A 13343-nucleotide genomic window follows, 5' to 3' on the forward strand; every position below is an offset into this window, starting at 1 on the left:
ATTCTGATCCATTGGATAAAATGTGGGCAAAAACCAAACAGCTGAAGAACACGTAGAAGAAATGGACACTCCACACTGTCAAAGGCTTTGTGGATGTCAAGGGAAACAATAGCCCTACCCTCTAAGCCTAGTGAAGTTTTCCTGCATGAACCCAGCCTGGTCACTAGCAATGAGGGCGGAGATATGTTTATTCTCAAGACTAAAATTTTTACAAGGATTTTTGCATCCAGGTTTATGAAAAAAAAGCCATCCACACCCAGAGATTTTTTTGGGGAGGGGAATGAAGAGATCACTGTACTGATTTCCTCCACAATAATTGGAGCATCCAGCTCGGCCTTGGCTTGAAAGGACAGGCATGGAAGGCACAAGACAAGTACCCGTCTAATTCATCATCGCTATAAGTGGCCATATAGGTATAGAGCTCTCAGTAGAAAGAGACAAAGGCATCAAGAATATCTATGAGCTGGGTGGCAAGAGTGCCCAAAGGAGGCATTATCCTATGAATGGAGTAAACTCTGGGTTTGGGAAATAAGACCATAATTTACCAGCCTTATTTCCAAATTGAAAAATGTTTTACTGGGTAAAAAGCATTTTCTTTTTGGTGCCCTCCTAAGAGGAATAAATTAGGTGGGGGGAAAAATAATAATTAAAAAAAAGTTATGAAAAAGTAAAAAATTATTAATTATATTTTTTTAAACTAGTGACGATGTAAAAAATAAAAAAATCTAAACCAAACCCGCTGCCCCGCCATCTGCATGCAAATAAACGCACGCATAGTACATTGTGTGTGTGCGTTGAGTGCTGCCGCCATTTCACTGTGCCATATTGTGGTAGCGAGGCAGCAGAACTCTCCCACACGCACAATGCATTAAAGGGCAAGTTCACTTTCCCAGGTAATATGGGAAAATGGAATTACCCGATCAAATCTGGCCCCCGTCTCTCCCAAAACCCCCCCGCCCCCGGCTATACTTACCTTTCGGCAAACAGTCCTTACCCTCTGGCGGTACAGGTGTACTGTCATTACCCCGTACTGTCAAGCGCAGTCCTGCCCTATGCATTTTGAATTTCGCTCGCAAATTGCAAGCACTCATTGGCCAGCATGGTCTGGGGACCACGCTGACCACTGAGAAGCGCTATTTGGCACAGACTAATATAGTTTTTTATTAGGAATGCACAGATACAGAGTATTTGGGCGAGTACTTGTACTCGCCCAAATGCTCGATATATTCTCCAATACCGGAACTTCTGGTCAGAGGAAGACTTCCTCTGACCGGCAGTGCTGTAGGGGTACATGGAGTCAGCTTCCCGTGCAATCAGGAAGCGGGGCAGCGACTAATGACCCGCCTCCCAGTTTCCTGATTGGCTGGGAAGCCAGCTTCCCAGCCAATCAGCATCGAGCCGGCTTCCTGGCTAATCGGGTCATTACTCCCCGCCTGGTTTCCTGATTGGCCAGGAAGCTGACTCGATGCTGATTGGCCGGGAAACCGGCTTCCCAGCCATTCACAATCAAGCCGGCAAAACAACATGGAGTCGGTTTCAGTGGCGGTCAGGAAGCCGGCTAGCATCTCATTACCCGCTGCCCGGCTTCCTGATTGCCCGGGAAGCCCGCTCCATGCAAATGGAAGCACCGATACTCGGAGAGTACCTAAAGCAAAATATCGGTACTCGTACTCTATACCCAAAAACCGGTATTGGTGCATCCCTAGTTTTAATTAAAACTATTTTTTTTTGTATTGGGACAAGTAGATTGTTATGAAGGACAAGTAGATTTGGCCCCCGCTTTAGCCCTTGGACAAGTAGTTTTTTCAAAAATGTCCACACCCCTGTAGCTTTCTCACAATCTCAGGCTATAACTTCACAATGCTTACACACAATTTCTGTTGCTGCTATAAATGAGTGGCCTTTAAGGCTTCCCATTTTAGAGAATTAGAAAGCATTCCATATCTTCCCAATAGTGGGCTATAGCTTGGGAGCAGGACTCAACTACTGAGGAATCATCCAACCAATAGGGGTTCATTCTCCAAACACCCCCACCCCCCAAACTTCCACTACTAGGGGTGCATGATCGGATATACTTCTGGGAAGGGATCTAGAGTCCACCACCCAAGAAAGGAGAGTCAAATACCAGGTCAATTCTGGAGAGCGTGCCTTGAGAATCAGAGTTACAGGAGAAAGCCCTAGAGTCTGGATGCCTCTGTCTCCAAATGTCCACAAGATCAAATCTCCTGATCCAGCCCTGAAAACCAGCCTTGGGTCATCCAGTATCTGCCCAAGAGGTCCAGGATATGGTCTGGGACAGAATTTAAAATCCCTAACAATAAGCAGGGGACCTACAGACACAGCCACTGCTTCCAGGGTGATGCAGATGTTAACAGTAAAGGTGTGTTCTGGATGAACAGCTTTAAAATGATATAGCGGCCAATTGGATCAGATTTACCTTGTAGAAGATCAGAAGAAAGGCTTTTTGCCAACAAGATGTAGGCTCCCCTAGAATATAAGGAGTAGACAGCATGAAACTATATTGGCATCCAGGATTATTTTTAGAGCCAAAACATTTGACCCCAGTAGCCGAGCCTCCTGTAGACCTACTATATGGAGTTTATACTTGTGCAGAAAATCGAATACAAGGGACTGGAATTCAACCCCCTAGTGTTCCCAGACAGAATCTTACACATGGTAGACATAGTTTGATCAGATAGTAACCATAGAATGGCAGCATACATAGCAGTAGTAACAATAGATAACCGTACAAGACAATCATATAGAGGCAAAACAATAACAAACAGATATATATTTTTAAAACCCACCCCTTCCTGCTCATTAGCCCAACTATAACAAGTCCAGATAACCCAAAAAATAACAGCAGAAAAGCTGCAACAATTTTGCAACTAAGGATGTTCCACAGAGAAAGTGAATGTCTGAGCCACCAATCCTGAAAAACAGGGTAAAGATCCAACATATCATACAGGAGAGGAAAGCCAATTCAGGAACTCAAAAGAATATGGGACCCAAGGCGGAAGGAAAGAAATGGGAGTCGCTAAGGACACATGGGAGGACTCCTTCCCAAACCAGCAAGGAGAACTAGAGTTAACCACCTTAGTAGCAGTGCAAACCAGAGCATATCCTCTGTGGAAGACACTTCCCATCTAACCACTCTGAGGCCTCTGTGGGTGTCCAGAAAAAGGTGGATTTACCATTGTGACAAATCCAGGCTGTGTATTGCTAACGCTGGGGAAGGCACTGTGTGTATGTCTCTTTTGTTTATCCTCCCATCCTCCCATCCACACCTATCAGTTGAGCTAATCAGCCCATTGTTAGACTCTCAGCTCGAAGTGTGTTTCGGGACAAAGCAGCCTCCTACAAAGTGGTTGATACCGGTTCGTTCTAGACCGGGAGGGGGTGGGCTTCTTTCTATAGAACTCAAATGCTTGGTGTTAATAAAGGCTTGCGTCATTCTGCTTACCTCAAAATGAGTGCTGCCTGATTCTTGAGGTAATGGTAACAGGGTTTGGAATAGGTTCCATTTGGGAAGCCATATCACTGACGGAGGTGCTCAGTCGGGGTGCCAGGGAGTCCGTCACAACCATCAACAACCACACAAAGTTCAGCAGGGTAGTGCAATAGTGTAGGTGATGCTCCCCGGTCAGAGACATTTCTAGACTTGCAGGAACTAAGCTCTCTGCCGCTGAACCTCTGAGGAAAAGTCAGGAGAAATGGAGTTATGGTCAACATTATGATGCAGATCACCCATGGCTCTGGCTGCCCGCAGGATAGCCACTTTGTCTTGGAAGTTAAGGTTCTTGGTGATCAGTGGTCTCAGATTAGCCAGAAGCACACTTTTTAAGCCAGTGATCTAGGAACACTTAAAGGAGAACTATGGGGTCAGGGCTTTTCCCCATAGTTCTCCTTGGGGTAACGGGATGACACAAACTAGCGTCCTCCCGTCACCCTAAGCTCAGTATACCGCGAGCTACAGCTCGCGGTATACTGAGACGCCGGAGCGGATCCCGACATTGATGTCGAGATCCGCCCAGCTGCGTGAGTGACCGCTGGCTCTGCCTACCAAGAGGCAGAGCCAGCTGTACCCGCCCCCTCCCTCGTCCGTTCCGCCAGTCAGCGCTGGTAGATCGGGGAGGGGGGAATCCAGCCCCTCCCCTGTCACGGCAGAGAGCCGTGATGGGATCGAGAGGTGAGCGAACGCCGGTATATGTTCGCTCACCTCCCGATCTGCTGAGCCGACCTGTGACAGTCTCATTGTCACAGGTCGGCTAGAACTATGAGGTGAGTGAAAAGCACTCGCCTCAAAGTTCTCCTTTTAAGGAGCAGAACCTGCAGATCGTTTGGAAAAGCACACAAAACAGATTGTTCTGTCTGGAACGGTCATCCAATTTTAGTTTACAATTGAACAAGTCACGCTGTAAAACGGAAGTGTCACTTGCTCTATAGATCTAGAGCGGAGTGATCTTGTACCGCTGATTGTTCGGTTCACGTTCTTTTTCCTTCAGAGAGCAGTGACTTCACCCCTCCCCTCTGTTCCTCCCGCACTCATTGGAGGGGCGGGCACAGCTAGCTCTAGAGAGGCGGTGTGGTGCATGCCGGCAATGTTGGGATCTTTCCTGGCTTCAGTGCAGCTCTGCACTGTCAGCATATAGCAGGCAGTAGCCCTCTAAGTGCTGACTGGGGGTCACAGAAGTACATTGGTAAATGTATTCCTTTGACCCAAAAGAGGACTAAAGCCAAAAAAATGGTTTGGCTTCAGTTCTTTTAATGTCTGTATTGTGAGCGCAGGTGCACTTTAAGGAAAATGCAGTACTATCCAATATCTTGATAAATCCTCATTCTTGAAACCCTGGATCACTAGAACATCAAATCTTACATCTTGAGCACCTCCTCCGCCTACCATACCTGTAGTCCAGCTTTTCCTCACCCTCTACCTCCAACAATCGGCTGTTCTTTCACACGCGTATTTTCCTTCCTTCCCTGTCCAGTCTATAGTTACACTACTTTGGTCTAAAACATGTTATGATGTCTACATTTTGTTAATATTGTGTTGCCTTCTGTATAATTTGTGAATCTGTCAAAACTTTCAAATAAAAATTATGAAACTGAAAATAAAAAAAATATTTAGGCAAGTTCTAATTTAGTATGATTGTAATGAATGGAAAACAAGCCGTAAACATGCTGTTTAAAATGAATGTGATAGTTTGAGCTTCAAATGAAAATATTACTCTTTTCTTTCTACAGGTTCTTGCTAGCTACATTAATCCATCTGGATGTGCCGTTAATGGTGAAACACAAGCCAATGAGAGTCGAGGGCAGAATAGTAATGCTCTTCCATCTGTCTTGCAAGAACTACTCAGTCAGTCATGCCTCATCCCAGCCATGTCCTCTTACCTAAGGAATGATTCAGGTACTGATTCAAAGCTTGCATACTTATTTTGAAAGTTCTAACTGAAGGAAACCTTCAATGTGAATCTTGCTTCATTTTAAACTTTTAAAAATGCACATTCTGCGTAAGAGCAGACACTATAACATGTCTAGAGAGGGGCACAGAATAAGCTTTTCTGGGTAAAAACATTAATTTAGCTCTGCATTGATACCTGGGCCTGTCTTCTTCTGATTTTATAGTTAAGATAAGCCCTGCTAACTGCTATTGCACACTTTGAGAATGCTTTAGTGGCCAGTAAAGGCATTCTTTCTGGACAGAGAGTTGGAAATTGTGAAAGTGAACCTAGATTAGAGAAGGGTACAAAAGAATTTGTTTTTTTTTTCACCATGGGTGTGGAAATTTTGGAAAAAACTACTTCTCCAAGGGCTAGAGCGGGGGCCGAGTCTACTTGTCCCTCATGACCAGGGCTTGAAAAATCCACTCGTCTGCGACGAGAGGGCGGTGGAGCCTGACTAGAGACGCTCGATCGCTTGTATTAGCAGCTCTCACTGCCGTTGCCGGTCCCGGGTTCCGCTGTGCCCGATGCGGCCGGGACTGGCACGGCTCTGTGACAGGAGATCAAAGGGAGTTCAGTACACAAACTCCCTTTAATCTCCTCTCAGTCCCCGAATGCAGGAAGGGATGTATATTACATCCCTTCCTGCATTCAGTGTCCCTTTCCAACTACAGAAGCTGATGAAGTGGATCTCTGCTTCATCAGCTTCTCTGGGGGTCCCTAGGTGACATTAGGGGTCTTGGAGACCCCTGATGTCTCCATAAAGAGGACCTGTCATATAAATTGGCTATCCCCTAGGGGGCTTCTTAGCCCCCCATGTAATAGCAATAAATTTGTGTGTAAAAAAAAAAAAAATAATACAAAAATTAAAGAATCATTAAAAAAAAGCAAACATTTTTTTTTTAAGTCCCCGCAGATATGCGTCGGTTGCGCCTACGGGCAAAAACGACGATTGTGCCAGACATGCTGCATATCACCGCAAACGTCTGAGTGAGAGCAATAATTTTAGAGCCATTAATTACTGATAACACCAATGCCTTGTTCACACCAAGCGCGTTCCAGGAGCAGAGCAGTTACAGACCGGATCAAAACTGCGTCCAATGTATTCCAATGGTATTTTGGGCTCTAGTTCACACCGCAGCATTCAGTTCCAGAGCATGTAAAAAAAACTGCAGCATGCCCTATTTTACGTGCTCTGGAACGCATGCAAACGCATCAAAAACACATTCAAACGCCCTGGAACACACTAAAAGCCCATTCTAAACTAAAAAAAAAATAGTTTTTTTGCCAAAAACGGCCCGGAACGCATCAAAAACGCGGCACAACCCACTGCACTGCGTGTGCAGAAACTCATGCAGATCTGGTCTGCATTTGGTGTGAACAAGTCCTAAACTGATGAGCGGTAAAAGCGTCTATGCGCAATTTTTAGTGTGGTCGTTTTTTTGCGACTTTTGCGGGCGCACGCAATTTTAAAGCTTGATATGTTTGGTGTCTATTTACCCGACGTGACCCCGACTTTTATGTTTTACCAAAAATATGGGTAAGAATAAATGTTTTATAACATAACTAAGGGAAACTTTTTTCCATTATATAGTAAAAAAAAATAAAACACGCCCCCCCCCGGGGTGATTATATACCACCAAAAGAAAGCTCTATCTGTTCCCAAAACATTTTAACATAAATTGCAAGGCTATAGTCCGGTCATGCTGACTGGTGTCATTTTTTACTAACTGGTGAGACACCCTAACATTTTTCGAGCCCTGCTCATGACAATCTACTTGTCCTGATACACACAAAATAATTTTAACTAAAACCCTATTTAGCAGTGCTAAGAAGCGCTTCTCATTGGTCAGTGCTGTCAGGTGACCGCATTGACCAACGAGTGCTTGCAATTTGCGAGCGGAATTCACAATACATGGAACAGGTACAGATAGTACACCCGTACTGGTGGACGGGAAGGACCGTTCGCCGACAGGTAAGTATAGCGGGAGGGAGATTTGTGCGGGTTATTCCATTTTCCTAAATAACTTAGGAAAGTGAATTTACCCTTTAGGCTGGGTTCACACTTGGGCGTACCACAGTCGCGTTTTTTCTGCTAGTTTTTTCGTTCAGTAAAACGCACGTTTGACGCTCGTTTTTTATACCTCCCTGGAGGTATGATTTTTTTTTTCCTTTATTTGCTCTATCTTTATTTTAGTTTTTTTTTTTTTTAAACTTTCAAACTTCCCACCGGTTCTGCCCCTGTGCGACGTGGTCGCTTGCAAGGGACGGAAGTCGGCAGCGGCCGGAGGACACAGCGGGGATCGCTAACAAGGTAAGTCCTACGCTGTATTCCAGAGTGTGGCTCGGGGTTACCGCTTTGTTAACCCCGTGCCACACTCGGGAATACCAATGGATTTGCGCGGAAAAACGCCCCAAAGAAGCTCCTGTACTTGTTTTGGCGTAGGGCGTTTTTCAGCGCGTTTCCACGGGCTGAAATACGCCCAGGTGGGAACCATGCCCATAGGGATTTATGGGATTTCACTTGTTTCGATCAGCGCTGAAAAACGCCCAGGTGTGAACCCAGCCTTAGGGTTGGTGCAGACTTGTGGATTCCCGGGACGTGCAATCGTGTGCGGTTGCATACAGCGGTTGCATCCGCGTGGCAATCGCTGAAAAAAAGGTAGATGTACCTATTTTCACGACATGCACCGTGACCATGTGGGATCGCCTGGGCGGTATTGCAGCAGGAAAACGCGCAATCTGCCTGGCACGACTGGGGTGCCATTCGAAAATAATGGCACTGACAGCACAATCAGCGGTTGTGTGCGATTCCGTGACCACCCAGCCATCCGCTCGGTTTCGTGCACGATGACCGGGCAATCATGGATCGCACACCACTGCCGATCGCGCTGGCAGTGCCATTATTTTCTAATTGCACCCCAGTCGTGCCAGGCAGATTGCCCATTTTCCTGCTTTCCTTTCCTCGCAGTTAAAAACACTTTACATTTTTATTTAATTACATTTTTAATAATTATCATTTTTTTACTTTTTTTTAACTATATTTTTTTTTAAACTTAACTATTGCTATCACACAGGGGTTAACAAGCCCCAGTGTGATAGAATTTGGAGGTGACAGGTTCTCTTTATTGAACCTGTCACCTCCAACACAGGAGTTCTAGCAGGCACTGTGCTAGAACTCCTGTGACAGGAACGAGCAGCGGCTGAGGGAGGTGACAGAGCCTGTCACTGCTCCACGCCCTCAGCGTTCCGTCCACGCTCTCGGCGGTCCACGCCCCCCCGCTTGCTGCGTCGCTAAAACAGTGAAAAAATCACTTGCCCGACACCTGGAACTACATGTCCCGGGCGTCGGGCGATACGAATTCCACACCCCTGTTCACTAATGGGTAACAGCAGACATCTTGTGGTATATGCTTTGAGACAGGATGGTTAATTTTAAAAGTTTAAGATTAGTGTGCTTTAACTGGCAACTCATGTCCTTGTGCTTTATCAGGCAAATTTAGGGATAGGTCTCACTTCTCTAAGAATACTCATTTATAAATGGATTATCTACTTCAGAAAAAGGACCTTTGGAATAAAGAAAATGCTAGTTGCAATTTATGTCTCACAATATTTGCGCAAATCTTTAGCAAACCAATATTTTTAGGATAAAATACACTAAAATGAATTTTAGTGCACACAAACTCAATATATTACCATTTTTTTAAATTATATATTATAAAAGATGGTGTCATATTGGGCAAGTATATACTAAACATATCAAGCCTGACACGCTGACACCTAGGAGTGAATGCAGCCTTGGGCTGGGTTCACACCTGGGTGTACGGAATATACGTGTTTTTACAGCAATTTGCAGTAAAAGAAACGTGCGTTTCCGAGGGCTATCCGGCTGTATCCTAATGGATACGCGCGGAAAATGCGCCCCAAAGAAGCTCCTGTACTTCTTTGGGCGTAGGGAGTTTTTCAGCGCGTTCCTACGCGCTGAAATACGCCCAGGTGGGAACCATGCCCGTAGGCAATTATTGTTTTTCACATGTTGAGCGTTTTACTGCGCATAGGAACGTGCTGTAAAACGCCCAGATGTGAACCAGGCCTTAAAGAGCAATTCTTGAACTTCAGTGCAGTGACTTTGCCTATGTTGAGAAGCCATCAGTCTGTTTTAGGCAGTTACAAGCATTTACTCTCCCCAGTGATCAGACTGCAAACTTCTTGCAGGTCACAAGGTGAAAGACCAGAGCGACTGGAGATAATTTGTGTCAGATATTTGTAAACACAGCCAGGAACTCCACAGGCACTAGAATTTACAAGACTGTCATTTTTGAGCAAGCATCTAGTAAGTAGATGCTGAATCTACGCACCTATATGTTTGCCTAGGTGGGAATGACAGGCATGTCTTTGGAGCAAGTAATATGAGCACTATATGAAACTCCCTTTTTTTTTTTTTATTGCTTTTCTAGATTTACTTGGACAGACTAGTAGAATGCTTAACCCCTTCGTGACTGACGACGTACAGTGTACGTCGCCAGCATCGGGGCTGTTTAAACAAGAGATCCAGCTGATAGAAATTGAATAATAGATGCTGTACGTGATTTTGTTAGCTTTTTGTCTTGTAAGGACAACATCAGCCCTCTAAGTTCTGATGTTGCCTGTTTTATGTCCTAGCTGATGCTGATAATTTCTGAAGTACCCATAGTAATAGATAAAGTAGCAATCCTTATACCCGTGCTACTGAAAATTACAAAACATCCTTTGAAAGTTAGGTATTTGACAAAATCACTGTAGTGTATACCCCTGAATTTAAGAGATATCCATGAGCCAGTTGGTTCAGAACATGTGGGGTTGTGGAACAGTTGTAGAATTAGCATGACTTTACACTTTCTGTAGTGCATGGGGTGTTGGTGCACTATCCTCCCTCTTCCCTATCCCATTCCATATTGCCTGGAGCCTCCATTATAGTCTCGGGTGGCATATGGTTTTGCCAACAGTACTGAATGTAATGAAGTGCCTGCTTCTCCTCAAAATATTTACAATGTATAGCTGGAAATCAGCGATACCAGTAAATCTTGCACTTCTGCCCACTCAATATATTATGTACAGCATAACTATACTTGGAATGCAGATTTAATTACATTCCAAAAAAAGTGTTTAAAAAAATGTCTGAGCTTTACAAAAGAACTAGTGACTAGCAGTCACAAATTATCAAGTAAGCGCTGAGTTTGAATTCTTCTCACAATAATCGGGCAAGCCTTTGTCACACTATCAAGTGCCCTCCAGGTTTTCTTCTGACAGCAGTTTTAATTATCACATGTTTTTTGGATTGTTTTCATTGTCCAATTCCTGACCAGTAAAAGTGTTGTTTCTTTGACATCATGGGTTTCCGTTTACACCTAAACACTTTGGCAAAACAGCTTTATGTCAGCATGCTGGATGATTCTGTTTTAGATATTGTCACATGTCTTTACCGGTGATTGCGAAAAAAACTGAAATCTTTATCATAGTAACCAAAAAAATATAACTCCTCTGACCAGTCATAAACCCTGTCATGTACTAGGCCAGTCCTCAAGGGCTTCTGACATTGCCTTCTAAAACATCAAATCCTATAGAAACGTTTGACCTTTTATGCCTGTATATACATAGGCCGTGGTATGCAATATCGACTTTTCTTTTCAGTACAACGTTCTCCAATAATAATTTTTTTTTTAAAACATTCAAAATTGAACTACCTTTTACTTAGTCGGTTTGCTTTGCTCTTTTTATTGCTGTATTGACAAATACTGTATGCATAGCGAGATTGTGGCAAAGCAGCAGCAAATTATGCATGTAGTCCGACTGGTACTGCTCATGCACATGAAACAAAAAACTTCAGCCGCACAAGCATCACTCGTCTTCAGTGGACAAAAACAACCAATAATGCACATTTGTTTACACAAGTTTCTAAGCTGTTCTGTTCTGCATGTGACTGACCTTGTCATCTATAATAGATAGGGACATCGTTTAATTACTTGCTAGACCTCTTTAATTATGTTGTTTCCATGACCACAGATCTAATTGGCTAATGTTATATAATGCCTTCTGACTTGTGTAAGTTTCAGCCTCTTCTGAAGATTTGCTTGTAGACTAGATAATGGCATTGGTTGCCTTTTTACAAATATGGGCTTTATTTTATAGATTAGGCTATCAAACATCCACAAACACATATAAGGCAACTATCAAAACTTTTTTTTCTTTTGTGAATTTAAAGTTTCTGAGAGTGATGGGCAAAAAAGACATTTTAGTTGTCACTGGCTTACTGTGTTCCAGTGCTCTACATCCTGCAAGAAACACATTAAATGAACCGCTGCCCGTCACCTCTATAATCAGCATCAAATAGTTAATTATTTCAAATATCGTACTGTGAGTTTACACAGAATAATTTCCATCTAGTAGTTCCTGAGCTCACGATTTGCTAATAAGCAGATATAGGACACAGAATAGTTTGGCATGTACTATAAAACTCATTTCACATCGGTCAAGAAGTGGTTTAATAGCAGAGAGCAGCCAGACTTATCATCATTATTTTATTAATCAGATCATAGACCATATATTTTTCGGTTTTGTAATAATTTCTTAGCATTGTTTTGGGGTTTTTTCAGCAGTTGAAAGAGGAGTTAGCATCTGTTAAAAAGAAGTTTTGCACTATTAAGCAACCATGTTCTTTAGTTTCTTTGTTTGCATCACTGTTGGTATTAACCTGTATTTTGAAAAGTCAAAGATCGATAGAGTTTCAACTTTCTTTTCACCAATATTATTTTGAAATGTTATATTGCCAAGCACACAATGAACACATCTGCCAGCAATTGATCTGTTGCAGATTAAATAAGTGAAACCAGGTACATATTTACTGTGGGGAAAAGGCTGTCTACACATAGAGATTGTCATAAATACCCAGGTTTTGTTGCAGACCTGTGACTGTTTAGCTGTTTACACCAGTGTTCACATGTTCAGTGCTGTATGGACACATAAGAGGACAAAAATGCTGATTGTTTTTGTCATAGCAAGAAGACTGCTGAAGTTCATGAGGCAAATGTTTAGTCATCCTTCAGAAAACAACACCTATGGTGCAAATCCCACTTTGCTTCATGATTGACTTTATATTGTGTCTATGGGGCAGTAACATAGGCTTGTGGGTTTCCACAGTCATATTCTTAGGTGATCAAACATATTGATAATTGTTGTTTTCTGTGCTATTCCCAGATTAGAAAATTGGCCAATATCCACTTGTTATGGTTAACACAACCAACATGCCCTGGATACCGAATGCATTTGTTAGATAATTATTGTTCTTTCTGGTTAACTGATCTGAAAGCAAATTATACGATTCTCTCCTGTTGAGCTTAATCGTTTTTAGCATTGACCAACTGCCGCACACATTACAGGTTCTCCTGTTCACAGAAACACAAGTTGAGCTGCACAGTTTGTTTTGTTATATAAATGTTCTCAATTTACATATGTACTGGGAGCTGTTACAAATGTCAACTCTTAAGTCGTATTTGAAAATGTTCATAGACCATGCAGGGAATCTCTAGACATTTATATGGCACTGGTTTATTGATCGGACATTTCATGGATTTTCTCCTGTCCATTACATACAACAAAATTCAGTCTTAGCCTGCAAATGTGTGAAAAGCTTTAAATCATGACATCACACTACAATTGCGTGCAACTGAAAATGAGAAGTTGCCATTCTAATATTCCCCTATGGTAGTTTTTAAAGGGTCTCTGTAGTAGTTGCTGCATCACAGCTGTTATACAATTCTGATAAAACTGCATGTAGTTGGCAGTGTGTGTAATTCCAGCCAAGTAACTGTTTAAAATGAATTTTTACCTGCATCACATGTTTTGATACTATATATATATATA

General features: G+C 43.0%; 1 protein-coding gene across 1 annotated transcript in view; it reads left to right on the plus strand.

The window, feature by feature from the left end:
• BIRC6 (baculoviral IAP repeat containing 6) overlaps nucleotides 1-13343 on the plus strand; it is a 258916-nt gene that overhangs the window by 172925 nt on the left and 72648 nt on the right. The window contains exon 67 of the mRNA XM_018552891.1: nucleotides 5245-5410. Coding sequence (XP_018408393.1) covers nucleotides 5245-5410 — 166 coding nt within the window. The remainder of the gene's footprint in view (nucleotides 1-5244; nucleotides 5411-13343) is intronic.

Source organism: Nanorana parkeri, unplaced genomic scaffold (assembly GCF_000935625.1).
Source record: "Nanorana parkeri isolate BGI_ZX_2015 unplaced genomic scaffold, ASM93562v1 scaffold100, whole genome shotgun sequence".
In the NCBI taxonomy this organism is placed as follows: domain Eukaryota; kingdom Metazoa; phylum Chordata; class Amphibia; order Anura; family Dicroglossidae; genus Nanorana; species Nanorana parkeri.